At 37.6% G+C, this 27894-nt stretch overlaps 1 protein-coding gene across 1 annotated transcript in view; it reads right to left on the bottom strand.

Annotated features, from left to right (window-relative positions):
* The window catches only part of SUSD2 (sushi domain containing 2), a 307943-nt gene that overhangs the window by 186620 nt on the left and 93429 nt on the right, over positions 1 to 27894 (bottom strand). The window contains exons 17-21 of the mRNA XM_053699745.1: positions 23671 to 23845; positions 22758 to 22959; positions 22523 to 22608; positions 11121 to 11389; positions 563 to 706 (exon numbers count right to left, since the gene is read on the bottom strand). Of these exons, the coding sequence (XP_053555720.1) occupies positions 563 to 706; positions 11121 to 11389; positions 22523 to 22608; positions 22758 to 22959; positions 23671 to 23845 (876 nt within the window). The remainder of the gene's footprint in view (positions 1 to 562; positions 707 to 11120; positions 11390 to 22522; positions 22609 to 22757; positions 22960 to 23670; positions 23846 to 27894) is intronic.

Here is a 27894-nt window from a genome sequence, read left to right on the forward strand (position 1 = left end):
TGAGAGTATCATGGGTGTTCCATGTTTCATGTATTTACATATGACATGGGAATAAGAGTTGATGTTTGAAACAATAAGGCTCCGGATGGAGCTTGATGCCCCGTGTTTTTGGCGAGCCTGCAGACTCGCCAGAAACAGCAGTTATGAAGCAGCGGTCTAAAGACCGCTGCTCCATAACCTGTCCGCCTGCTTTGAGCAGGTGGACAGACATCACCGCAATTCAACCCAATCGAGTACGATCAGGTTGATTGACACCCCCCTGCTGGCGGCTGATTGGCCGCGAATCTGCAGGGGGTGGCGTTGCACCAGCAGCTCACAAGAGCTGCGGGTGCAATGCTGAATACGGAGAGCGTATTGCTCTCCGCATTCAGCGAGATCTGTCGGACCTGATCTGCATTGTCGGATCAGGTCCGACAGACCTTTGTTAAATTGGGCCCAATGACTTCTGTTCTTTTCAATGATAGATTGATTTAGAGCATTTCAATACGTACTGACAGAGCTTAACAAGAACTGCATAGGATGGACAAATCTATTTCTCCATATAATTATTATTTTTTCATACCATTTGCAAATGTTGCAGGCTGTGTGCGGCCCTGAATGTTGAGTGCCTGATGGTTGGAGGTAACAAGTATGTACTCTCCTCTGCCTTTGAAGGTAAAATTGGCATCATCGAAGGTGATGAAATGAGGGTCTCCAAATGCAGATGCTGTAAAACAAGTGAGCAATACGAGCTGTCAGGGTCACTTATATAAATGAATTTTAAGGAACATTTCAAAACCTTTGGAGCAAAAATCTAATTGGTACCTTTTATTCACAGAATCAGAACATTTATTCATGTTACTTGATAACGTTATAATTATATAAATTGTTAAAATACAAAATGATCATTTATGGTTTTTCAATAGAAAATGTAGCAAATTTAAAAGATGTGTCAAACTACCAGAGACCCTCTAATTTTTCCAAACACGGTAAGTAACAGTTATAATGATTTGCCATTTGTCTTCTATGAACTTTAAAACTGAAATAAATTTAGAGAAATCCGTTGGCCTGAATGCATCAAGGTTACAAATAATTATAGGCTAGATTACAAGTGGAGTGCAAAATATCACTTTCGCAGAAGCGATATTTGCGCTCCACTAAGTAATCAAAGTAATCAAAAACAGAGCTGGTATTAAAAATTGCTGGGAAGCATTGCATTGCGCTCACATAAATATATATGTATATAAGCATATACATTTATATTTACTGGAAACACACAGTTCCCGTAGACTGCAATGTAAAGGCACTTTTCAGTGCTGCTTTTTTTCTAACACCCCACACCCGCCAATTTTAAACCCTCATAATGGCTTATTGCAGTTATTTTATTAAAAAATAAAGATACTACTAACTTTATATTTTTTTAAAAAAAGTATATTACACTCGATTTTGGGGTCATTTGGTGGACATTTATAAAACTAACTAGAGATCTGATATCTGGTTAATTTTATAAGCGCTAATTGTTACCGCTTGTAATGGCTGGCTATTTATTGAGCGCCCGCAAACGGGCAAACTTGCCCGTTTGCACACACGATAAATTAGCGCTCCACTTGTAATCTAGCCCCATGTTAGTGTGATATTTTGTATTTAAAGGGATAGTAAAAAACACAAATGTTATTGTTTAAAAAGATAGATAATCCCTTTATTTACCATACCCCAGTTTAGCATAACCAACACTGTTATAGAAATATACTTTTTACCTCTGTAATTGTGTTGTATCTAAGCTTCTGCTGACTGCCTCCTTATCTCAGATCTTTTGACAGACTTGCATTTCAGGCAATTAGTGCAGACTCTTAAATAACTCCATGTGCGTGAACACAATGTTATCTATATAAAACACATGAACCTACGCCCTCTAGCTGTGAAAAACTGTTAAATGCATTCAGATAAAAGGCAGCCTTCAAGGGCTTAGAAATTAGCATATGAGCTTAAATAGGTTTATCTTTCAACTAAGTTAACAAGAGAACAAGGCAAATTTGATGATAAAAGTAAATTAGAAAGTTGTTTAAAATTGCATGCTCTATCTGAATCATGAAAGTTTAATTTGGACTTTACTATCCCTTTAAGTATGGTTTAATAATGCATCACTTATTAATTATTATTTTTTTTTTTACATTCAGTTTCCAGATTTTAAAACTATTAAAGGGAAATGAAACCCTAATTGTTTCTTTCATGATTCAGATAAGAATATGACATTTTTAAACAACTTTCTTTTTTACTCTTTTTAGCAGATTTTCTTCATTTTCTTGATATTGTTTTGTTGAAAAGCAGAGCCATAAGCTCAGGAGCATGCACGTGCCTGGAACACTATATGACAGCAGTTTAGCAAGAATGTTAACCATATGCGAGATCACTAGATGGCAGCACTATTTCCTGCCATGTAGTGCTCCAGACTCCTAACTATTTCTTCAACAAAGAATACCATGGGAACAAAGCAAATTTGATAATTGAAGCAATTTGTAATCACTCAAACTGTCTGAATCATAAAAAATAAAAATTGGGTTTTATATCCCTTTAAATAGTTTTTGCACCAGCAACACATTACGCTTATCTATTCAAAACATTGGGTACCTGCGTATATCCCTAAGGTCATACAGTTCAGTGATAGTAAGGCATTAAAAGTATGCCGCAAAATCTGAATGTAAAAAACACATGAAAAAATGCATTTCAAATTTAAATTTAATTTCAAATAACAGAGTCTGTTCCAATCTTTCAATTTTTATTTCTGATTTGGAACATGTCTGTTGTTTTTCTTATTAACAAAGTGATCACAATCTTTCCAAACATATCTGCAATTGTCAACACACTCAAGATTAGATCTCCTTTTCCCCATGGAACTGCTGATAATGGAGGCAGATCACTTAAATAACACATGGGTTAAATAGAGTCCATGGGGCCGATTTAACAATCTCCGTATCGGCCCCAATGCATCTGATTCCACGCGAGCCTTCATGCTCGCTGGAAATAGGAGTTAAGAAGCTGCGGTCTTGCCTGCTGCTCCTTAAAAAGGACATGAAATACACATTTTTTTCTTTCATGATTTAGATAGAGTATGCAATTTTAAACAACTTTCTAATTTACTTCTATTATCTAATTTGCTTCATTCTCTTGATATTCTTTGCTGAAAAGCATATCTAGATAGGCTCAGTGGCTGTTGATTGGTGGCTGCACATAGATGCCTCATGTGATTGGTTCACCCATGTCCATTGCTATTTCTTTAACAAAGGATATCTAAAAATGAAGCAAATTAGATAATAGAAGTAAATTGGAATGTTGTTAAAAATTGTATTTTCTACCTGAATCATGAAAGAAAAATGTGGGTTTAGTGTCCCTTTAACTCATCCGCCTGCTTTAAGGCTGTGGACATCAATCCGCCTGATCCTATACGATCGGGTTGATTGACACCTCCTGCTACCGGCCGATTGGCCGCGAATCTGCATTGAGCGGCCTTGCAAAAGCACTTAACCAGAACTGCTTGTGCAATGTTAAATGCCAACATGTCGGCATTCAGCGATGTCTGGCGGACATGATCCGCTACAGAGGATCATGTCCGCCAGACATTGATAAATCGGCCCCCATGTCTGTGTTTTGCAATGGAAAACAGTGGTCTTTATAATCAGTGTTAAACATTAGGCATTCCATTTGTACATGGGCACTGTAGGTATACTGGGCAAGTTTGATCAAGTATGTTTTTTAACTTTCATTATGTTAAAAGTATTTTTTCAATTTATTAAGAAAACCTTGTTTTGCATTTTGGCAAGATAGTCATCTACAATCAACAAGAACAGTGCTTGATATTAATTTCCATAGCAAGAAAGTAGACGCAACTTATCTTCTATAGCAGGATTTAAACTGGTCTCATACTGTAATTAAACATGGAAACTGCTAAGTTAAAAGGTTTTAAAGATAATCCAAAGTTGCAGAACTCACTGTTCAAACCTTGTTTACATAAACCCACTGTACAAAGCGCAATTTTCAAACCTCATTCTCTTTCTACAGAAAGGGGTTTCTCGTTGCCGCATTTTTAGATCTGTAAGAAGATCATAATTGTACACAAACAAGACTGAATGGCAAATACTCCTGATCACATGAAGGGAAACCCTGTTTCTAAAGACGAGAATACTGTACTTTAGGATGAAATAAAAACAAAGATATTAAGAGGGTAATTGCTTAATGCCATTTCTTGATGTTGCAGTTGGGATTTCCATTTTCTTCCGTTTCATGTAGATCTTGTTAATTGTACAGGATATTGTGTATCTGTCTATTAAATACATATATAAATGTCTGTTCTGCCTGATACTGAGGGACTATACTATAGTGTTGAACATAAGTTAAATTAATCTAGACCATATATTGGTATATACATATAAAATGGCATCTGTGGCTACTTCAGAGTGTATTTCTCATGTACAACATAATAAAATGATTCTGAATTATCTTGGAATACTGTCAAAAATATAAAAAAATAGAAAGAATTTGTAAGTGACTGTCAATAACCGTATCCCTAATCATGTCATCTTTAAGTTATAAACACTAATAAACTAACCACTTTGATAATTTTGACACATATTTCAGGATAATATTGGACTGTCATGTATACATCTGACATGCCACGAATATATATGTACCTAAATAAAGATTTTACTAATCTTTTGCATATACTATAGGAACCATCTGATAATGGATTATAATCAGAAAATGAATGTCATGATATTGTAATATAAATCCGAAGTTACAGTTATCCTTCATTCATAAAGTGACATGTGCCCCTAATTATATATTCGTAATTTCAGCTATGATAAATGGAACACCGCTTATAAACATTGAAAAGTAAAAGTTCAGCTCCCATATCCGCTAACATAAGGTCTAATCCTAAGGAACAGAAAACATTAAATAATTCTTTTGTATGAACTGTGTTTTTAGTCACCGATCTAGTGTCACCTCAAAACAACCATGTTAATTAACTTCTGCTGTAACGATATAGGCAGTAATACATCGCAACTACTACATTGACAATAAGAAAGTCAAATCCACCCCCTTTTTCTATCAGGAACCTATCAGCATCGATAAATAATTGGGTGTGTAACTGCAATTTAGATTCCATTGGACATTTAGAGAACCAATAATTACAAGGGAATCACACGTAAAAAAGAGGTGTGTAAAAATAAACCTTACTGATTGGCCTAAAACACTGCACAAATCATACATAAGAGCGCTAAACTTAGGCTTCGGCTTGATCATTTTGAAACTATCTGGCATTGAGAAAGACCGTAGAATCGGCTGAAACGTGTTTTTTTTTGCCTTCAGTTAAAGGGCCACTGTAAGTAAATATTTTCTATGCCTGTTACTAACTAACTACCCCAAATAGGCTTTTTATCAATAGCATTTCATTAACATATCTCTACCTTATATCAGAAATCTTGTCTGCAAATTTAATTGTTTTCCAAACCTACTCCGTGGGTATCCTTTGCTCTGTACCAATCCGTTTACAATACCTAGGTTTCAAAATGGCGCTTTAAACACAATTTCATTGGTTTAAGTATTTTGAACATGCAGTGCTGAAAATAGTGGGCAGGATAACGTGACATCATCGGCAAATAAAATATATAACTTTTAGAACGTTATGAAACTTCGTTTTGGAGAAAATATAGGTCAGTAGGTTTTAATTAATGTTTATTAACTTTAATGTGTTAGTTGTTTGGCTTAAAAATTACAACAGAAAGTAATCCTTCAACTTCTCACATTAGGTTGTTTTTAGTTTCCTACGTGTTTTCACCTCTGTCACCTGAAGCCGATGCTTCCTGATATCGGCCAGGAAACAAGGAGGTGAAACACGTTAGTTTTTAGGTGTAGGGTAATGTATATAGTGTGGAATTTGAATTAAAACTAGATTTTAATCATAATAACTAATAAAGACTATAAGTTTTAATGATATATCATAGGACAGGAATGAGTGCTATTTAAGTCCCTTATTTTCCCTTTACTTTCTCTTATTGCAAAAATATAAAAAAGACAGTTTTGCAATTAGTATTTTTTCCACTAGATGGAAGTATTGTCATGAAGATAGCGTGAAAAACTGCACAATAACCTTGGAATGTAGTGTTCACTGTGTTCTGGTCATATGGTTAAAAATATATTGTGAGTTACAGTCTTTGACTGCAGTTTTAGAATTACCAGAGAAATAAACAGTATCAGTGATTTCTTGCCTCCTTGCAATAAATTAGAAGGAGACCACTTTGAATGAATAAAGCTGTTTGAATTATTAAAGGGACACTGAATCCAATTTTTTTCTTTTGTGATTCAGATAGAGCATGCAACTTTCAAATTTACTCCTATTTTTCTTCATTCTCTTGCTATCTTTATTTGAAAAAGAAGGCATCTAAGCTTTTTTTTGTTTTAGGACTCTGGACAGCACATTTTTATTGGTGGATTAATTTATCCACCAATCAGCAAGAACAACCCAGGTTGTTCACCAACAATTCTTGCATTTCAAATAAAAATACCAAGAGAATTAAGAAAATTTTATAATAGGAGTAAATTAGAAAGTTGCTTAAAATTTCATGCTCTGTCTGAATCACAAAAGAAAAAAAAATTGGGTTCAGTGTCCCTTTAAACAGTAGAACAGTCAAGGAGTCAGGCATTTTACAGTTTTTTTTTCCCTAGGATTATGACATACCGTATCAGAAGTCAATATAAGCAGCCAAAGTAAAACATGGCAGTTAATTAAATCACTATTGATAATGACTGCTTTAGTTAAATGCATTTTTTTTTTATGTAATCACTAATATTAATTCATGGCATGTGAGCAATTAATTAGGTCCTATCTGTTTGTGTAATTTAAATTTCTAAACACTTTATTACAAATGTATATAAACATTAAAATGGTCATTTTTAATAGGAGTAAAAGTGTCATTTAAATGTGTAATCTGAGCTGTTTAATACAAAGTGAACCATCCACAAAAAAAGGGAAAGAAAATAAATATTATATTCAGAGAAGGCCAAATGAGCTTTCAAAAGTTCATCTCTGAAAATGTTGCATTGTGTCAATGCAAGATAAACTGCAAACCTGATAACATTTACTGGAAACTTGCTGGGCAGGGAGATGAGGGGACTTGTGAGAGATGGTCCATCCGGTGTTTTGAGGGTGTGATGAGAGGAGGGGAGTTGCAGTTGTGTCTTGGACAGGATCAGGGTGTTTTCTGGGTGGAACTTGGGCAGTTCCTTAAAAAATGGGACATCATATTTCTGCAATATTCATATTTAATAATGTGTTATACTGTGTATTTACTGTAAATATTTCACATTCCAATGTTCTTCACATAAGGTAATATGTGTTTCTAAATAAATATTCCTATATATATATCTGTATATATCTATACCTATATATAATTATATATATATATATATATATATATATATATATATATATATATATATATATATATATATATATATATATATATATATATATATATAATATTCTATTATATATTTGTTTTACCAAAAAACGTTAGATATATACAGAAATATTTATTTATGAATAAATAGAACATATTCTTCTATGTGAAGAACTTTGGAATGTGAAATATTATTTTCATGTAGGGTTTTGTGTGACTTGTTGGGTGGATTTTTTCTTTTCGCGCTCTATTGAAGTCTATGGGGGAATACATTAACGCGGTCGCAATATTCCAAGTTCGGCTTTTAGAGCGCATCAGGTTAGCGCTCCTGCTTAAACTGTTTACTTTCAACTTGTAATACACTCGCTACCCAAAGATCGATAAATAGCGCACCACTAATCTAACCATAAGACGTGTACATTTAAACCTGTTACACAATTTTGTGTAATTTTATATTCAAACATTTAAATAAATATACTGATAAACACATGATTTGTGTACATTTAATTAAAAGCAATATGTAATATTTGTATTTTTTGATTATTTCATTTATTTTTTATTAAACTAGAATCTTATTTTGATTATTATAGCATTAAATGGACACTCAAGTAAAAATTAAACTTTGATTCAGATAGAGCAATCAAGTTTAAACAACTTTCCAATTTACTTCCATTAACAAAATGTGCACAGTATTTTTGCATTTACACTTTTTGAGTCACCAGCTCCTACTGAGCATGTGCAAGAATTCACAGAATATATACGTATATGCTTTTGTGGTTGGCTGATGTTTGTCACATGATACAGGAGGAGTGGATATAAACATAATCTACTATATTTACTGGTCCTTTGACTAAGTGTGATAAAAATAACACACACATCAAAGATAGAAAAGGAAAGGAAAGAAAAAGAAAAGCCATTGGGTGTTCTGTGCAAATGGATTAAATTGGTTTTACAGAGGTAAACCTTTTTTAATTAAATTAATAAAAAAATGCAAAACCTGTGAAAAAATTGTTTGGTAATAGGATGGCAATTTTATTAAAGAATTGCCCTTATAATGTATTTTTCATATTTAAAATGAAGCAGGTAAAGTTATTTGTAGACCTCAAATTACCCATAAGCAAGTTATATTTTTCTGATGCTGGGAAATGGATTTTTTAAGCAAAAAGAAAAGTGAGAGTTTATAGGTCGGTACAATCAGTTAAAGGCACTGCAAAATGTTTTTTCCCTTAATGTATGAACAATTGTTTCTTTAGATCTATTTATTTAATTTGAAATAGCTGTTTTTATTGAAACAAAAGAGCCATTGTTCTTGAGGACATATCCATTTAAATGGACTAAGCCTGCAAAAAGCACATAGCTGATTGTGTTGTTTCTCTCTCTATATATATAAAATATATATATACACTAAGGCCAAGTTAGTTATCGAATGGTTCAATGAGCAAAACCAGTAATTTCTGAAACAAAAACTCACTCTCTCAACCCCCACTTGTTTCTTCTGCTGACTCTTCTTTACATAGCTTTTCTATGGAGAATACTGCAGTACTCATATTTTTAGTATATGTGGAGTTTAAACCAGCAGAATAAAGATAAAGGAGCTGTTTGCAAACAATACAATACACTCCTGCAGGTAAATGGATCATTTGGAACACATTAAAGATTAGAACATTTTATAGCACATGTCATTACATTAAATATTAAGTATCTGATGTTTTATTGTGGTCCAAAGTAACTTTATGAGTGCTTAAAATGGGACTCAGCATGCTTACTATGATGGCTCAGAATTTGCATTTAGTTTTTCATACCACAAAAATGCATGAAAATGCAGTATAGGCCCCTTAGCGAGACACCTTGTTTTCAGAGTAAAAAGTGGCTTTAGATTATTCTAATAGGGAAATAGAAGGACTGGTGAACATTCTTTAAAACCTCGCCAGCCTAGAGAGCTTTTAATTATCGAGCCCTAAGTGACTGGGTTTGAATCTTAGAAATTGTTGCATTATAGCTAACAAATGTGCATTTTGTAATTTGTCCACTAGATGGCAGAAAATTAATTCCAATAAACATCTTTCTATATATAATACTGCACAATATTCAAAGGAAAAACTATAAGGTAAAATTATGAGTTGTATTACAGCTAAAATACTTTAATTTGCCTTAACCACTTAAGGACCGGGCATTTAAGACTAAAACTTCCCATTTTTTTTATTATATTTACCTATCAAAACTATGTATTGTAGACAACCCAAAGTATTGATCTAGGCACATTTTGGTATATTTAATGCCACCATTTCACCGCCAAATGCAATCAAATAAAAAAAAAATGTTAACTTTTTCACAATCTTTAGGTTTCTCACTGAAATTATTTACAAACAACTTGCACAATCATGGCACAAATAGTTGTCAATGCTTCCCTGGGATCCCCTTTGTTAAGAAATAACAGACATATATAGCTTTGGCATTGCTTTTTAGTAATTAGAAGGCCGCCAATTGCAGCTATGCACCACACTTGTATTATGCCCAGCAGTGAAAGGGTTAAATAGGTAGCTTGTAGGGTTAATTTTAGCTTTAGTGTATAGATTACCCTCCCATCTGACATATCCCAAACCCTGATCCCTCTTAAACAGCTCTCTTCCCTCCCCCCCAATGGTCACCCCATCTTAAGTACTAGCAGAAAGTCTGCCAGTATAAAAATAAAGGACTTTTTGTATATATATATATACTGTGTATATATATATATATATATATATATATATATATATATATATATATATATATATATATATATATATATATATATATATAAACAAAACTCACATTTTTTTCTGTAGTGTAGCTCCCCCTCACCTAATTTATTCCCCTCCCAAATCAATTTCCCACACTCTTATCCCTTCCCTCAGTATGATCCCCCTCCCTCCTTCCCCCTCCCTGCCACTCTGGGTCCCGCCCCCCTCCAGCGATGGGTGGCCCACCCGCTTCCCTCCTTACCCTTCCACCCACCAGCAATCAACACCACAGAGTGGCCCTTTCTGCATCGGTACCTCTGCCCGTCTATTTCTGAACTGCCCCACTCGTGGGGTGCACAGAAATAGCCCAATCTCGCTAGTTTTAGCAAGATCGTGGCAGAGAGAGGCCCAGGACAGCAGCGTCATACAGGGTACGACGCTGGTCCTTAAGGGCTTAACGACCAGCGACGTACAGGGTACGGCGCTGGTCGTTAAGGGGTCAAAGGGATACTGAACCCATATTTTTTTCTTTCATGATTCAGACAGAGCATGCATTTTTAAGCAACGTTCTAATTTACTCCTGTTATAATGTTTTCTTTATTCTCTTGGTATCTTTATTTAAAAAAGCAGAAATGTAATCTTACAAGACAGCCCATCTTTGTTTCAGCACCTGGGTAGAGCTTGCTGATTGGTGGCTAAATGTAGCCATCAATCAGCAAACGCTACCCAGGTGCTGAACCAAAGAAGGGACGTCTCATAAGCTTACATTTTTGCTTTTTCAAATAAAGATACCAAGAGAACGAAGAACAATTGATAATAGGAGTAAATTAGAAAGTTGCTTGAAATTGCATGCTCCGTCGGAATCATGAAAGATTGGGTTCCATATCCCTTTAAGGAGGAAATTATCATATATTGGTATTATTCTGATAAAAATGATAGTTCTTTATCACCATAAAAATGTACATACCAACTTGGGGTGGTTTGTATGTGCGGCAGTCGCTGGATGGTCTGAGCTGTAAGTAGTACTGACAGTTATCTGACCACAGACAGCAGTAATAGAAGCTGATGACATCATACAGCCAGTGAGAAAATCCGGGCACCCTGGGTGGCTTCTTATATGGTGGAGATCCCCAGTCATGACCGCGGTCGGGCGTACTGCCCCCTATAGAGTCACTGGTGAGAACCTGCACTCCTCTGGAGTCATAGCAGCACTGTTGTCCTGCCGCATACACAGTACTAGAGGGGTAAAAGAGAATTACTTTTAGCTAATGTTTTATGACAATGTGGAAGAATTCTGTATTATATATTTCCATCTTAATTAATTTAGCTGTTTCAGATCTCTCTGAATATTTTCAACTGGGATAATATTTTCTTTAAAAAATTACAAAGAACAAAATATTTTGTTTAAAAGGCTATATGACTTCCTTCAGAATTGTTTTTTCAAAAAAATCATATTTTAAACATCATATATATATATATATATATATATATATATATATAATATATATAATATATATATATATATATATATATATATATAAAACAAATAAATATATATATTTACCTTCCATTTTGTATTTAGCAAATATCTAGCAAGATAAGTTGTTGTTGATGTTTTTACAACAACCATATTATATATAGGTGGTCATATGACCCATAATTCGAAAGAAACTCTACTACTTATGTGAGATCTTAGCTGTCTAATTGATGTTTACAATTTATTCAACAGTTATATGACATCTTCAGAGGCATTTTACCACTAATTTGAAAGAGCAGTTTCATCTTCATCTTAGGGATTTCATGAATGTAATTATTTATTTTTAGCACCCTTGTACTTTTATTACTCTAAACTTGATGTATAACGGGTTAAGAAATTGCCATTTTTATCTATAGGATCAAGTGACCACTCATTTGAAAGAGGAGTTGCTTCTCTTTTAAGTGTGTCATGAGTGTATGTATTTATTTTACTCTCAGATATGGGAGCAGTTTCAAAACCCATCTATATTTATTTCTCTAACCTTCGTGTGGCCTAGTGTCTAACTGTCTAACTTGTTTTAAATCAGTCTTCAACACACTTACCATGTTATAATTAGATGGACTGATTTTAAAGTAAGGGCCATAATTAAAAGCTATTTTACTGTCTAACTCCTTAAACATACTCTAGATATGCCCCTAAGCCAGGGAAACTTCCCTCTTCTAAAACATAAAGAAGTATATCTATCTATATAATATAAACAGGGGCAGGAGATTAAAACAGCCTCAAAAGGTAGGGAACGAAAATATGACCTCAAGAATGAACCATGGAGTATTCCTAAAGATCAAAACAGGTATAGGAGACACATGAAGTTCCGCTAAGGAGATAAGAAAAAAAAACATTCACAGCCTTGTTGTTATAGACAAGAAGACCTAGCAAGTTCTGTTATAGACACAAGAAGAAATCCAACCACAAGACTTAATACAGATGCCAGAAATGTACAGGTTTTGTAGAATAAGGAGATAAGAAAAAAAAACATTCACAGCCTTGTTGTTATAGACAAGAAGACCTAGCAAGTTCTGTTATAGACACAAGAAGAAATCCAACCACAAGACTTAATACAGATGCCAGAAATGTACATGTTTTGTAGAATAAGGAGATAAGAAAAAAAACATTCACAGCCTTGTTGTTATAGACAAGAAGACCTAGCAAGTTCTGTTATAGACACAAGAAGAAATCCAACCACAAGACTTAATACAGGTGCCAGAAGTGTACATGTTTTGTAGAATAAGGAGATAAGAAAAAAAACATTCACAGCCTTGTTGTTATAGACAAGAAGACCTAGCAAGTTCTGTTATAGACACAAGAAGAAATCCAACCACAAGACTTAATACAGATGCCAGAAGTGTACATGTTTTGTAGAATAAGGAGATAAGAAAAAAAACATTCACAGCCTTGTTGTTATAGACAAGAAGACCTAGCAAGTTCTGTTATAGACACAAGAAGAAATCCAACCACAAGACTTAATACAGATACCAGAAGTGTACAGGTTTTGTAGAATAAGTGTCTCACTCTCAGTGTGAGAGGTAGCAAACAGATCTAATGGCTTGAGCCTTGTTCTTTTGCTGTGTGAAGATGGTTTGTTATTTTTGTTCAGACCTTTTCAAATAGAGCAGCAACAGTGAAAGCCATATTACTGGGTGCCAAACAGCAAGAGTGAGCTGAGAAAGATATGTATATTACAATACAAATAGGTCAAATAAGAGGGAACCAGGGGCAATCATTTAATAGACAGGTGGCTTAAACATCAGAGTGATCTAGAATTGTTTGATGTTAGACAGAACAATATATTGTGCTGCAAATCAATAGCTTGTTTTGGCTATTTGCAGCATTTTGTTACAGAATTAGAATTTTGCCTGCTCTAGGGAAAAAACACATTGTTTTACAAAAATCAAGAGGTGTTCAATATCCCTTTAAATAATAATAGCAAATAGAGATATATGCACAATTCTTTAATGTAAATCATTTTGTGGAAAATTAAATGAAGACTGATATCACATTTAATTTGTGTACATTTCATTACATATATGATTTATATAATATTTTAAAAAAAATCAAAATGGCCAAAATGGTCAAATTAGGTCAAAATGGCTGAGATGACATGCTGGTTAATCCACTGTATATCAGCAGATAGTGACCATCAAGCCTTGATGTATACATATTCTGATAGAGCTACGTGTGCTGCTTATTACTTAAATTGGTGGCTATCCTCCCAGCTTTAAGGACTGAAATGGCAAGACCTGCAGTGACAGCACAAGTATGCCTGTGGCCTTTGCCGAACCCTCCCGGTTTATCCTGGTAAAATAGCCATTTTGAGCTTCAGCCTTTATACTACAAATGTCCCTTTACATAATCTTATCATAGATAATGTTACTTTAGTGCTGCATACCCTGTAACAGAGTTTGATACAAGGATGCATGACAGATTTGACCATTTGCTGCGGGTGATTCAGTCTCGGCATATACAGGAATCTGCTCCTACGCAATCAGCTATAGAAGAAGAAACACCTATAGAGCAACAGAGGTTCATGGATGCTTACATAGATCCAACTTGGTAAGACCCTCTACCAAATACAAATGGGAGTAAGGCTATGTCAACTACTTTGCTGGCCTTTGCCTTCAGGGGCTGTAGCCGACCATTGGAAGCTGGGCAGATGGAAGATTTGGCGGACATGTGGGGTGTCCCAAGAGATAATCCAACAGGCCAGATTATCTTGTTGAGGTCGGTAGTGAAGGGCCCTAGCCTCGTGACCACTAATCTGCAGCTACATGCTTGGTCTGTAACTTTGGAAGACTTTGCCAAGGTGCTTCCAGATCATTGGAACGTATGTATGTATTGGGTACTTGTAAAGTGCGGCTAATCACTCGTAAGGGTCTCAAGGCGCTGCTCATTTTATCGACCTCGGAAGGATGAAAGGCTGAGTGGACCTTGCCGGAGATCGAATTTGCAACCCTTGGGTTGCTACAGAGCTCAGCCACATTGCCTTAGCATGCTGAGCTATCTGTCCGGCTACATGGCACATCGGCTCCTCTATTGGAGACCTATCTCATTGGGATCCATGAAATTGACTTCTATTACTGGATGGAATCTTTAGCTGATTTACTGGGACAAATGGTGTTGGTTCGGCTACCCTATCCTATTTACATGAGACGGTCTTATTTTGCTTTTGCGTTAGCCTTCTGGATCTTTATGATAACTTTGCTTAAAGGGACAGTCAAGTATAAATTAAACTTTCATTATTCAGATAGGACTTTTAATTTTAATTGACTTTCCAATTTACTTTTATCATCAAATTTGCTTTTTTCTCTTGATATTCTTAGTTTAAGTTTTAAAACAAGCTTTATTAAGATTGACAAGAGAAACAGTCAACATTGGTCAATGCACATTGTTTGGAAAATCATTAAGCAGAGATCTTGTACACATACAAAGTAACAGACTTTCCCTCAAGAATTCCAACAGTAAGAGTTTTGTACATTATGATCAGAGAGAAAGTGCTGTAAATAAAGTGGTCCGAAAGTTCTCTTTGTCTCTTGCCTTCTTGACTTTGGGAACAGCGTCGTGATATTGAGCTTGTTTCGATGAGCTCAACAGCTCATGGTATTATATAAATAATGTAATCAACTAAAACATAAACTTAGGAATTTGACATCAGATATTTAGACAGGTTTAAACAAATTTGTTTTCAGCACGCTTGTGTCATGCGGCTGAGGATATCCCAAGGTCTGACGTCTTTGCTCATGCAGAGTAACAAGAGCAGAACTCTTAGTAGGAAAGGGAAAGTCACAGCAGGACTCTTAGTAGGTGAGAAAAGTCATATTAGAGAGATGGATATGAGTAGAGGAGAAAGAGAAAAAAAAAAAAAAAAAAGGGGGTGGGAGAGGAGAGAGGTGAAGGGAGGTGAAGGGAGGGAGATTACATAGGGGTTTTTTCCTATCTTTCTTTTCTCTGTTTCTGGATGTTGTGTCAGGGTTGTATGAAAGGCGGTCACAGTTTTTTACCCTCCCATGTTAATGTCATCATCTCATGGGTGGCGAGCTTTCCTGTTTTAAGGAAGTGGTAACGCTCTAACTTAAGCAGGTCTTCCACTTTGTGTTTCCATTCCTGCACAGTTGGGACTTGAGGAGACTTCCAGTGTGCCGGAATGAGCCCCTTCGTGCCTCCCAACATTATAAGGCAGAGTATGTGCCTATCCACTCCCACCACTTTAGGTAATTCGTGAGAGATCAAGTATGTAGGTTTGGGAGGTATGATGAGTCCGAGAATTTTGCTCATTTCTCCCAACACCTCCTCCCAAAATGGCCTTATTCATGGGCAGTGCCACCATATGTGAAGAAGAGATCCCTCCTCTCCGCAGCCTCTCCAGCACCTTCCGTCTGTGTTAGGGTAAATCTTCCGCAATCGTTGAGGTGTTAGGTACCACCTGCTAAGTAGCTTATAGTGCATCTCCAGTGTTCTCGCTGAAACAGATGCCTTCTTGATCTTTTTAAAGATCTTCAGCCACTCCTCAGTGGAAATATCCACCTCCAACTCCGCTTGCCATAAGGAAGCATACGACGGGAGGACGGTGTCCCCCTTATTCAGCAGGAGCTGATAGAGGTGAGAGATTAAGTGAGTCGGTGTCTGCTGCATAGTACACAGTGCTTCATAGGGTGTTCTGCGTCTGGCCAGCGCTTCTCGATCTCTACAGGTGTTAAAAAAATGCGTGATCTGTGCCATCCTGTACCAGGACGCAAAGATCACTTGGTCCCACTCAACTAGCTCCTCGTGTGTTTTGAGTTTATTATTCAAGAGGACATTAGAAAAAGCAGTTTCAACTAGGGTATAAGCTGTCCCTACAGCGCGTCTTGGAAGCTCCATTGCCCAGTCAGGATTATCCCGGACAGGGATGTTTGGTGATATACGAGTGGACACAAAGGTGCCCTCGTCTAGGACCCTGTCCCACACTTTCAGGGTGTCGTTAATCATTGGATATAAAGAGAGCGAGACTGGGCGGTTCCGAGCAGATATCCAGGCCAAGGCTCCAGTGTTGCCACGCTGTGAGATATCATTGTCAATTTGTATCCATAGTTTATCGTGGGAGTTTCGACACCACTCCACTATCCTCTGAAGGAATATTGCTCTTTGATACTCTCTTAAGAGCGGAACTCCCAGTCCGCCTCTCTCCTTTGGCATATATATTGTGGACTTTCGAACCCTGGGCCTGGTTCCGTTCCAAATATAATTTTCAATACCTGATTGCATGCTTTGAAGATAGTGGGAAGCCGAGACCGCAGGGATGGTCTGCATAATATAAAGAATTCTAGGTAGTGCGTTCATTTTGACCACTCCTATTCTTCCTAACCAAGATATTGATTTTTTTTTCCAGTTGGATAAGTCCCTAATGATGTCATCGCAGATTTTTTTATAATTGAGGTCAATGATTTCAGGGGTACTGGGTGTAACAATTACACCTAAGTATTTGATACTGTGTGTTGCAACTCTTATGGGGCAGATTGCGGTTGACGTAGCAAATTTGTCCGGGGGCTCAGTGACGTTTAAGATTTCAGACTTTAGGAGGTTGAGGCGAAAGTTAGACCTAATTCCATATTCCCTAAAGTCTGCTAGGGCCGCGTCTAAAGATGTGGCCGAGTCCGCTAATGTTAGCAAGACGTCGTCAGCGTACATTGAGAGTTTATGTTCAATGGCGCCCACGCTCAGGCCCCTTACTGCCGAGTTGGCCCTGATCTCGTTTGCAAGGACCTCAATCGCGAGGACGAACAGGAGAGGCGACAGGGGACAACCCTGTCTTGTCCCGTTCTTGATCAAAAATGTCTCCGAGAGGGTGCCATTCACTCTCACACGCGCGTTTGGTGTTGAGTAAAGGGACATGACAACATTTATAAAACCAGGTCCGAAACCGAATCTGTCCAGCGTGCGTCGGATAAACTGCCAGCTAACCCGATCAAATGCTTTTTCCGCGTCAGTTGTGACCAGGGCAAGCGGCAGGTTATGTATATGGGCATATGTTATTAATTGTTGCAGTTTGAGGGTATTGTCCCTAGCCTCTCGGGCAGGTACAAAGCCTACCTGATCAGCCGAGATTAGGTCAGGGAGGAGTTTATTCAAACGCGTAGCCATGACTTTCGCCAAGATTTTCACGTCAGAATTGAGAAGAGAAATAGGCCTGAAATTTTCAGGCCTATCAGGGGTTTTCCCAGGCTTGGGTATTACTGCGATATACGCTGCTAACATTGAGCCCGGGAGCCCAGGAGACTCCGACAGGGAGGCAAACATGTTTGTCATTTCCGGGACAAGGATATGAGAGTAGAGTTTGTAGTATTTCAGACCAAATCCATCAGGTCCAGGGCTTTTGCCCGATGGAAGGTCTTTGATAGCTTTCTGAACCTCCTCTGTTGTGATTGGAAGCTCTAGGTGCCTCCTATCTTCCTCCGAGATCTCTGGGAGGTCAGCGGCCCGAAGGTAGTCACGAATGCCCTCATCTTCTCGCAGGTGTGCGGAGAGGGCCTCCCCGTCCCCCGCAAGGTTTTCCAGGTTGTATAGAGATTCGTAGTATCTCCTGAAGCCTGCAGCGATAGAGTCTGCATCTACCCGGATACTTCCATCCGCATCTACTATGTGGTGGACGTAGGTCTTTACTCTTTTCCTGGCTATTGCCCTGGCGAGCAGTCTCCCAGGTTTATCGCCTTGTTCGTAGTACAGCTGTCTCAGCTGAAGGGCTTGCTTTTGACAATCCTCTTGTAAGAACTGCAGGAGATCCTTTCTGACTGCATTTAGACGCGTTAGTCCCGTTACGTCATGTGGGGACCGTTTATGATATTGTTCTAAGTCTTCCACTTGCTTCAAGAGATTATCATATCGCTCTCTCCGCATTTTTTTAAGTCTCGCTTTACGCTCTATCAGGAGGCCTCTCATGGTGCACTTATGCGCTTCCCATATAATGGGACCATCTATTTCTTCGTTTGCGTTTAAGCGGAAGAATTAAATTAGGGACTTCCTAATGTCCGTGCCAAATACAGGGTCATCTAGGAGCGTATCATCGAGTCTCCACACAAAGGGAGTGATTGGCGTGTTAGGCCATTGAATGGAACAGCCCACTGGGGCATGATCAGACCATGTGATAGAAGATATTTTGCTAGTTTTAGTGATGGTTAAACCTATGGAGTCCGTGAATAAATAATCTATCCTGGAGTATTTACGGTGTGGGTGAGAGTAGAAAGTGAAGTTTTTGTCCGTTGGATGGTGTGTACGCCAGATGTCATGAATCCCTAGGTCTGCCAATGAGGCGGACATCCGCTTAAGTGTTTTGTGCGGGGCACTGGAGAGGCCATTGGAGGTATCAAGAATGGGGCTGAGAGGTGCATTAAAATCTCCTCCTAGGTACAGAATTCCCATTTGCATTTCAAGGACCTTTCTAGAGACCTTTTGAAGAAAGAGGTGCTGAGAGGTGTTCGGGGATATTCTTAGTTTAAACTAAACATAGGTAGGCTCATATGCTAATTTCTAAGCCTTTGAGGGCTGCCTCTTATCACGTGCTTTTTAAATCTCTTTTCAACACAAAGAGACAGAAAGTACACATGGGCTATATAGATAACACTGTGTTCAGGCACAGGGGGTTATTTAAGATCTAGCACAATACAATGCTAAATTTAAGACAATAGATAATAAACAGTCACAGTCATGTGATCAGGGGGCTGGAAGAAGGTTCCTAGATACAAGGTAATCACAAAGGTAAAAAGTACATTAATATAACAGTGTTGGTTATGCAAAACTGGGGAATGAGTAATAAAGGGATTATCTATCTTTAAAAACAATAACAATTCTATGGTTGACTGTCCTTTTAATAGTTAGAACTTTTCATGAAGACTCTAGTTTCAGTGACATATTTATCTCCTCTGCCCCAGGCTTCAATTAGCCATTTTTTTTCTACAACTAAGGGTTCTTATATCAATTGTGTGTTTATGAAAATGAAATATTCTCTGATTCATAAGTGATATATCTGCTAAGTACTAGAAAACATTACTACATGCAAAGAAGCCAATTTGAGATGCGGGATTTTCAATTATATGTACATATCTGTTTACTTAAATTTTAGCATGTGGGAATAGATTTTAGTTTTGAGGTTAATTGTATCTCTGTAGTTTGTGTATTGATCATATATTTGATACTCATCCTTGAGATAAATTATAGGTTCTATAATCCCCCTATCAGGGCCGCTACTAGAAATTTTGGGGCCCCTGACTTAACCATTGATCAGGGCTCCCCCCCACCTTTGACATGTGAATTTTTTTACCAAGTGACTAAAACCTATATGCACTTTATTCTTAAGTGTAGTCAAACTTGGAAATGTTGTAAAGGTAGTAACACACAAACACAAAAACACACAGACACACTCATACACTGAAACACACACTTACACATAAGGATTCACATATAGACACTCTAGCAGACATGCAAAGAAACACTCAGACACAGATACCCAAACACTCAGCACTTGTTTACATTGACTTGACAAGTAATGAGGTAGACTACAGTTTTGTCAAAAAAGGAGATTTACAAATCAAAATATGGAGTTCTGATTATCTTTTTGTCAGGGAAGATGCCAACTAAATGATGACAACAGCATGCAGTGGCTGAAAGGAAGGGCCCTGAACTGCCTAAACAATAATTGAAAGGTTAAATGGTGGATTGGTGACTTCCGGAAAGGTCTCATTAGTCTCAAAGTCTGTAGAAAGATGTGAAAAATCAGTAGTTAGGTCAAAATGTCCTAAAAATGAACAGACAATGGACACACACACACACATAAACTCAAACACAAACTTGCACATATACCCAAGGAAACACCGACAGAGACAGCCTCAGAAAACACACAAAGACATATACACACACACACACAGGGGGATACCCACAGAAAACACACACACAGAGAGACAACCACATAAAACACACAAAGACATACATACATACACCCTCACACATACACCCACAGAAAACACACAGGCATACGCACACACACTCACAGAGACATCCACAGAAAACACAGACATACATACATGCACACACCAACCGTCACAGAGACATCCACAGAAAACACACAAAGACATACACACCCTCACTCACAAAGGCATCCATAGAAAATATACAAAGACATACATACACACACCCTCACAGAGACACCCATAGAAAAAGCACAAAGACATACACATACACCCTCACAGACACCCACAGAAAATGCACAAAGACATACACACACACCCTCACAGAGAGACCCACAGAAAAAAATACATAAACACTCACAAACTAAAGCACAAAGACATAAACACAGACACCCACAGAAACACTCACAGGAGGTAAAATGTCTGCACATTGCATCCCCTAAATCAACAGTGTGTGACATTCCTGATAAAAAAGAGATCCCTTTTTAAAGAATCGTATTTGTAAATGTGCAAACAAAAATAATTCGGTGAATTCTAAATTGTACATTAATGATCTGGGTAGATGGCTAGATGAAGAAAAGTGATTTTGAAAGGTTGACATATGTTTTTCCCCATGTTCCCCAACCAAGAGCACCACTTCAAATATGGTATACTAATGTTCCCATCTGTCAGCTGTACTTATGGATTTTGAAAAAGCTGTACTCTATATGATCTTGGTGGAACCATAAGCTGTGGTACTCAGTCTCATACCATTAGATTTGGTTAAATGCAGGATTTAGGCGTGTTTGTATGTATTTCAAAATTAAGTCAGCTGTAGTGTAAACTGAACAGTGTTAAGTTAACCTGTCTCATTTCAAACACTGAGCAATCTTAGTCTGAGAGTATAACATTTCATGCAGATGTAAAAATCTTAGATAAAATGCCTCCTTGCATCTGGAAAGTCCTTGCATAAAGGGGCAGTAAACTGGAATGTAATTAAAATATATATATTAATAAAAAATAACTCATATCTGCCAAAAGGGCACCTACCATTTGTGTACTGAGGAGGAAACATTTCTGCATTGCTTTAATGAAGCATTTATTGCTCCATTCTCTTATTGTATTGACCTATTTTTTGTATACCTTATATTGAATTTCATATCAAATAATAATTAAAAAAATGTGATGAGTTTTTTATTTTATTTGCTGAGTGCATGATGGATTTTAGCCTCACGGGGGAGTGTGGGACAAGCACATTTTTTACACAAAAGCAAGAGGTGTTTAATATCACAAGCGTATGATGCCAATTGTTATGTAAGGGAATTTGGAAAGCTTTATAAATATGTTCTTTTGAGGGTACATACATGCTTGCAATTGTAAATTGTGATTGTACATCTGCTCTTTGAGGCTCATTAAAATAGGCTTTTGATAATAATTCTTATCTCTTTTTGATATGGTAAGTCAAAGGCTTAAAGTAATGAGCTCCTGCACTGATCTAAGCAAGCACTGGGCACATTTCCCTGTGGAATATCTAGTCTCTGTAGCTTTACCAGCCTTTCCAACTTCACAATTGTCTGCTATTCTGTATAGCTGATGCACTAACCACTGAAGTGATTATTGAGCTTTAATGAATCATCAGCACAGAATAACAGGAACTAGTGACGTTGGAGAGACTGATGAGGTTGGTGCATTTGAAAAAACAGCTTTAGGAACTTTTGCTCACTATGCACAATGTAAATGGATTGTACAAAACTCCAGTCTCTCTAGTTGGGTTGAGAGACTACAATTTATCGAAGTTAGAGGAAAAACAGGAAAAATAACTAAATTAAAATCAATATTGTATAGCACTTTAATAGCATTACAGCTAAATTCTGTATATTCAGCCCATATTCCTTTGTATACATAAAGTAGACAGCACATTACCTGCCATAGATACCTCTCACACAATGTACCGCTCCTGGGTGGTAGGTGCAAGCACTCCCGTCCTCAATGTCACATCCATAATCTGGCTGCAATATAAAAGTTATTGATTTCAGTAATAATGTCATCCAAGTGCATATGTTTATACAATGAGAAAGAGGTTTGTATCAATGTTTGTATTTATAGGGGTTGGTGTACATTCATTTTGTATCTGTTTATATTTATCTATGTAACTTACATGAAACCTGCCAGTGTCTGCTCTAGACTGTGCCAATGTACAAGGACAGTCAATAATCTCAGAGAGGAAGTTGGGAAGTTTCTGGTCACTCTCATACCAATTAAGACATTTGTCTTTTGCCCAAACAGCAGAATTGCTGCGGAAGTCCTCTCCAAGATGCCAGGCCATGGCATGGTCCACACTCCACAATGAATGGACATTCCTGTAAAGAAATGAAGCACTCAAATGTGCGTGTAATTTTCTTGGCGAGACCATTAACAATACTTTAATGTTTCCTTAAAATTAATAGAACTAACTGAAGGTTCCTTAAGACACCGCAGTGAATATTTTTGACAGTGTCAATATGTTTCATCCTCTGAATGTAAACAACTGTTAACTGTATTAACCTTCATGCTATCTTCCCTTGATGACAGATTGCATTGTCCATAGTCTTTTGCAAAAACATAGGCCATCTACTACACCTATCTCCTTTTAGACATATACTATTATCTTTCTTCCTCTTCTTTTCTCATGCAACTTTTTAATATTTACTTACTCAGGTATTTCTGCATGTTAAAAATATAATCCTGTCTATTTTTCAAATTTTAGTGAATACTCAGTTTCAGTAACTGATGATCCCTGAACTGTAAGCCCTCTCCCATAGATAGACCTACCACTATGTCGCCATTTGTCAGTAATATCTACAATAGCCTCTTTGTGGGTTGCCTCCTTAACCAGTTGCTAAAGTTATTCCCCTATATAAGGGTCCACAAATATGCCTACTTGCCACTTCCACTCGATTATTGCCATTGTGTTGTTTCCCATAACTGTAACTTCATTTAACACTATTCTATATTTTGTAATTATGCAATGGGCTGAAAACAAGTGTTGGTTTATTTTGGCTATGAAATCAAATAATCATAATAATACTCACATCTCCCCTTCACTATAGATACTAGGGTTAATCCGCAGGCTCCCAAATTCAAAGAAATTATGTTCCGATTTAGCTGGCTGGGGCAGGAATGTGAAAGTCCCGTTATTTGTATAATTGCTTGCCAGGGTGTACAGATATTTCCAAGTGGCAGCCCATGAGCTGGTATATGGTTCTCCTGAAAGAATGAAATAATTGGCAGTAACTAAACTATTAATGTGAAATGATGTGATGGGATAGAATGGCAGAAATAATTTCATATTTTTCTCACCCAATTATTTTGGCATCCATTTCACCTACTTTGGTTTTTAAAACATAACCCTTTGACTGACAGACAAGATGCAAATGCAATGAGAGCCTCCTCTGTCAGCCAATGGGTTAACGTGTAACACTGTAAAAAGTGTCAAAATTTCTTGTTTTGATTTCTTCATTCTTGTCCTCTGTGTATATATTAAAATTATCTGCATTGTTGCAGAGAAGATGTATTTCTAGTTGCTAATGAACCCTTATATTTGTAATATATATTTTTTAATATTTTAGCAATTAACCTCTGGCTAAAGTACTGTATATGGCAGGTTTACAATGAATTCAGAGTAGTATCCAGCTCAAGCAGCATTTACTGTACATTGCTGGCGTTAATCTTTTTCAGATGATCAACAGCAATTAAAATAACTGACTAAAAAGAAACCTGTTGTATTTTCATTTTGCGCCAGCTGAGGTCACTTTTAATCCAAGTTGTTTTTTATTGGTATATTTCAAGAATACAAAATCCGTTCAGAGATACAGATCACAAATGACAATAACAAAATAAAACAGTCAAAATATCAAGTTAGAGTAACATTTTCTTAAAACATGTAAATTAGAAGTTAAGATAACCAAAGCATAGACACGTAGAAAAACAACTGTCTACCATGCCATATCATAGTTTCAAACCAGTATTACACAACATGTCTGAAAAATGTACCGTCAATCAGTGAAAATTCTCTATCTGAGTGGGTAAGTATGTGAAGGTAAGTGGAAACTCCGTAGTGGGTGAGTGACTAAAGAGAGCTTTCTGAAGCTATATATTGTGTCCACATATTTTGTGCATTAATATAATGATCCCTAGTGTCCAATCTAAAAGCTTTATATTCCTCTAGTTCTATAAGATCGCTAACTTTGTTTCTCCACATTGTGATATTAGGGGGGGTTTGGGATTTCCAGTTCTTTGCAATAAGTGCTTTAGCACTATTTGTGAATATGCGAAGCAAAATGATATGGGACTTGGAGGGGAGTTTGATGTGTTTATTTAGAAGAAATATTAAGGGATCAAAGGGGAGTATGAATTGGAAAATTTTCTCAATTTCACCAAGAAGAGTTCTCCAGAACCAAGTGATGCTGTTGCACCACCACCACATATGGCCCATTCCACTCCCCGAGTGCCCGCAGCGCCAGCATCTATTCCCGGTTGTAGGGTATAGTTTATATAGTCGACTGGGTGTAAGATACCAGTTATGAAGGATTTTATAATTCATCTCTAGAAGGGCTGCCGATGAAGAGGATGACATAGTGTTTATAAATATAGATGATGCTACTTGGGGAAGAATTATAACTCCTAACTCCCTTTCCCATGATTCAATCGCACCAGGTAAGTACCCCGGGGGAGGTTGGGTTAAAATAGAATAAATTTTAGATAAGGTATGCCTTAGAGGGGTAGGTGATGTTATCAACGTCTCCAGTCTAGTCATAGGTCTGAGCATGTTATTACTGGATTTATGAGTTGTAATATAATTATGAAGTCTTCTATAGTTGAACCAGTTGTTGGCCCAAGTGAAGTTCCGTTCCTGAAGTGTGGTGTGTGGGAGTAAGTGTTCATTCTCTGAGAGGTGGTGTATCGCAATGTCGGAGTGTTGGTGTGGGTCGGAGGGGACAGTCCCCAAGTCAGCCAGAGAAAACTCAGTATTATGTGTCAGGGAAGTGAGTGGGGAGGGGTTGGATGAAAGGTAAGGGTTTATTTTATTCGTTTTCCCCCACTGTAATAAGGTCTCTTTAGTTATTGGATTGTCTATGTTGTGGATTATGTTTTCAAATCGGGGGGACCAGCATACAGAGCGGAGATTCAGGTCTTTATATGGATATTCTTCCAGGTGAACCCAACGTTTTTGAGATCCATGTATCCTCCAATCGAGGATCCTTTGGATATAGATGGCAGATCTGTATAATTCTAAATTGGGGACTCCTAGACCACCATGTAATCGGGGGGGATATCATTATCTTATTATTAATTCTAGAGTGTCTGCCTCCCCAAATAAAGGAGTTGAACAGTCTTTGAATATTCGTGAGGTATCGTGGTGGGAGAGGGATCGGGAGAGCTTGCAATACATAAAGGAGTCTGGGGAAAGCCGTCATTTTTATCGAGTTGATTCTACCCATCCATGACAGGTGTCTAGAGTGCCATGAGGAGAGTTCACGTTCTAAGGATGTCTTAAGGGGGATATAATTATAGCGAAATGTTGAATCTAAGTCTGCAGTGAGATTAATGCCTAAGTATCTCAATGATGTTTTGCACCGTCGGAAGGGACATGTGAGTTCGATTTGTTGGGCAAGGGTGTCTGGTAGTGAAATCCCTATATACTCAGACTTAGACTGGTTAATGGTAAAGTTGGTTAGTTCATGAAAAAGTGACAATTCGTCTAGGAGTATGGGTATTGACTTATCCGGAGATGTGAGGGAAAACAGCACGTCGTCTGCGAAGAGGGATAATTTATAAGTTTCTCCCCCAACTGATATACCCTTAATGTTTGGGTTTTGTCTGACTCTGGCAGCAAAAGTCTCCAAAAGACATATAAATAGTAAAGGGGACAAAGGGCACCCCTGCCTGGTGCCGTTAGTTATTGGGAAGGGACGGGACAGGATGCCATTCAGGGAGATTCGGGCACTGGGGTTGTTATATAAAGCAAAAATTCTATGGAGCATAAGTTCGCCGAGTCCCATGGATTTCAGTGTGGCCCTAAGGAAGGACCATCGAACTCGGTCAAAGGCCTTCTCCGCATCGGTTGATAACCAGACTGCGGGAAGGCCCTGTCTTTTGGAGTGGATAAGTAGGTGGAGATTTCGGACTGTGTTGTCCTTAGCCTCCCTGAGTGGGACGAAGCCAACTTGGTCTTGGTGGATGAGCTGGGGGAGGTATTGGTTTAGTCTAATAGCTAACATTTTAGCGAATATTTTTATATCTGCGTTTAGCAGAGAGATTGGCCTATAGTTAGGGATATGATCTAGGGGCTTATTTGGTTTCGGTATTATTGAAATATGAGCTTGGAGGGATTGAGGGTGGAAGAAATTGTCATTATCAATGTCAGAGAAATGTGATAGGAGGTGGGGACCAAGGATGTCTATAAATTTAGAGTAATATGAGTGACCAAAGCCATCTGGGCCTGGAGCTTTGCCAGGCGGGAAGGAGAGGATAGCCTTTCGGAGTTCCTTTAAGGTGAAAGGGGATTCTAGGTTTAATTTTTGGTCTTCTGTCAGGGAGGGGAGATTAAGTGAGGTAAGGTAGTTGGTTATGTCTGAGGGTGAAGGTGGAGTGTTTTTCCTGTCTAAATTATAAAGGTCCTCGTAATAGGATTTGAAATTATCTGCTATGTCGGAAGAGGTGGACCAAGTTTTGCCTTTATTATCTTTTATAGTCATAATATATCCCTTAGAGGACTTATTTCGTAATAAACGTGCCAGAAGCTTGCCCTGTCTATTTCCCCCTTCGTAAAATCGTCTCCTAAGGAAGAGAGCTCTACGTTTGGCTTCTAAGCCTAAAAGGAGGGCCAACTGTCTCTGTTTATGAGTGATATGTTCGAGTAGCGAATGGGCCTTTGGGTGTCTCTTATGGGTGTCTTGTAGTTTGTCTAGTTCTTCTAATAAATTACTGAGTGCCAAGGAGTTTTGTTTGGTTATTCTCGCTTTGAGCGCGATTAATTCTCCCCTAATAACGCACTTATGTGCTTCCCAAATTTGGAGGGGGGTGACATCAGGTGTGACATTTAACTGAAAATAGGATTCAATTTTCTCTTGGATGTGAAGTTTGGAAATTGGGTCGGTCAGTAATGTTTCGTCAAGTCTCCAAGTGCGTTCTGGTCTTTGTGAAGTGGGCCAAGTTAAAGAGCAACTAACCATTGCGTGATCTGACCAGGTTATGGGGAGGATATTAGAGGATTGGACTAAGGCTAAGCTAGTGACGTCAATCATGAAGTAATC

The sequence above is a fragment of the Bombina bombina genome, chromosome 2 (genome assembly GCF_027579735.1).
Source record: "Bombina bombina isolate aBomBom1 chromosome 2, aBomBom1.pri, whole genome shotgun sequence".
NCBI classification, from domain to species: Eukaryota; Metazoa; Chordata; class Amphibia; order Anura; family Bombinatoridae; genus Bombina; species Bombina bombina.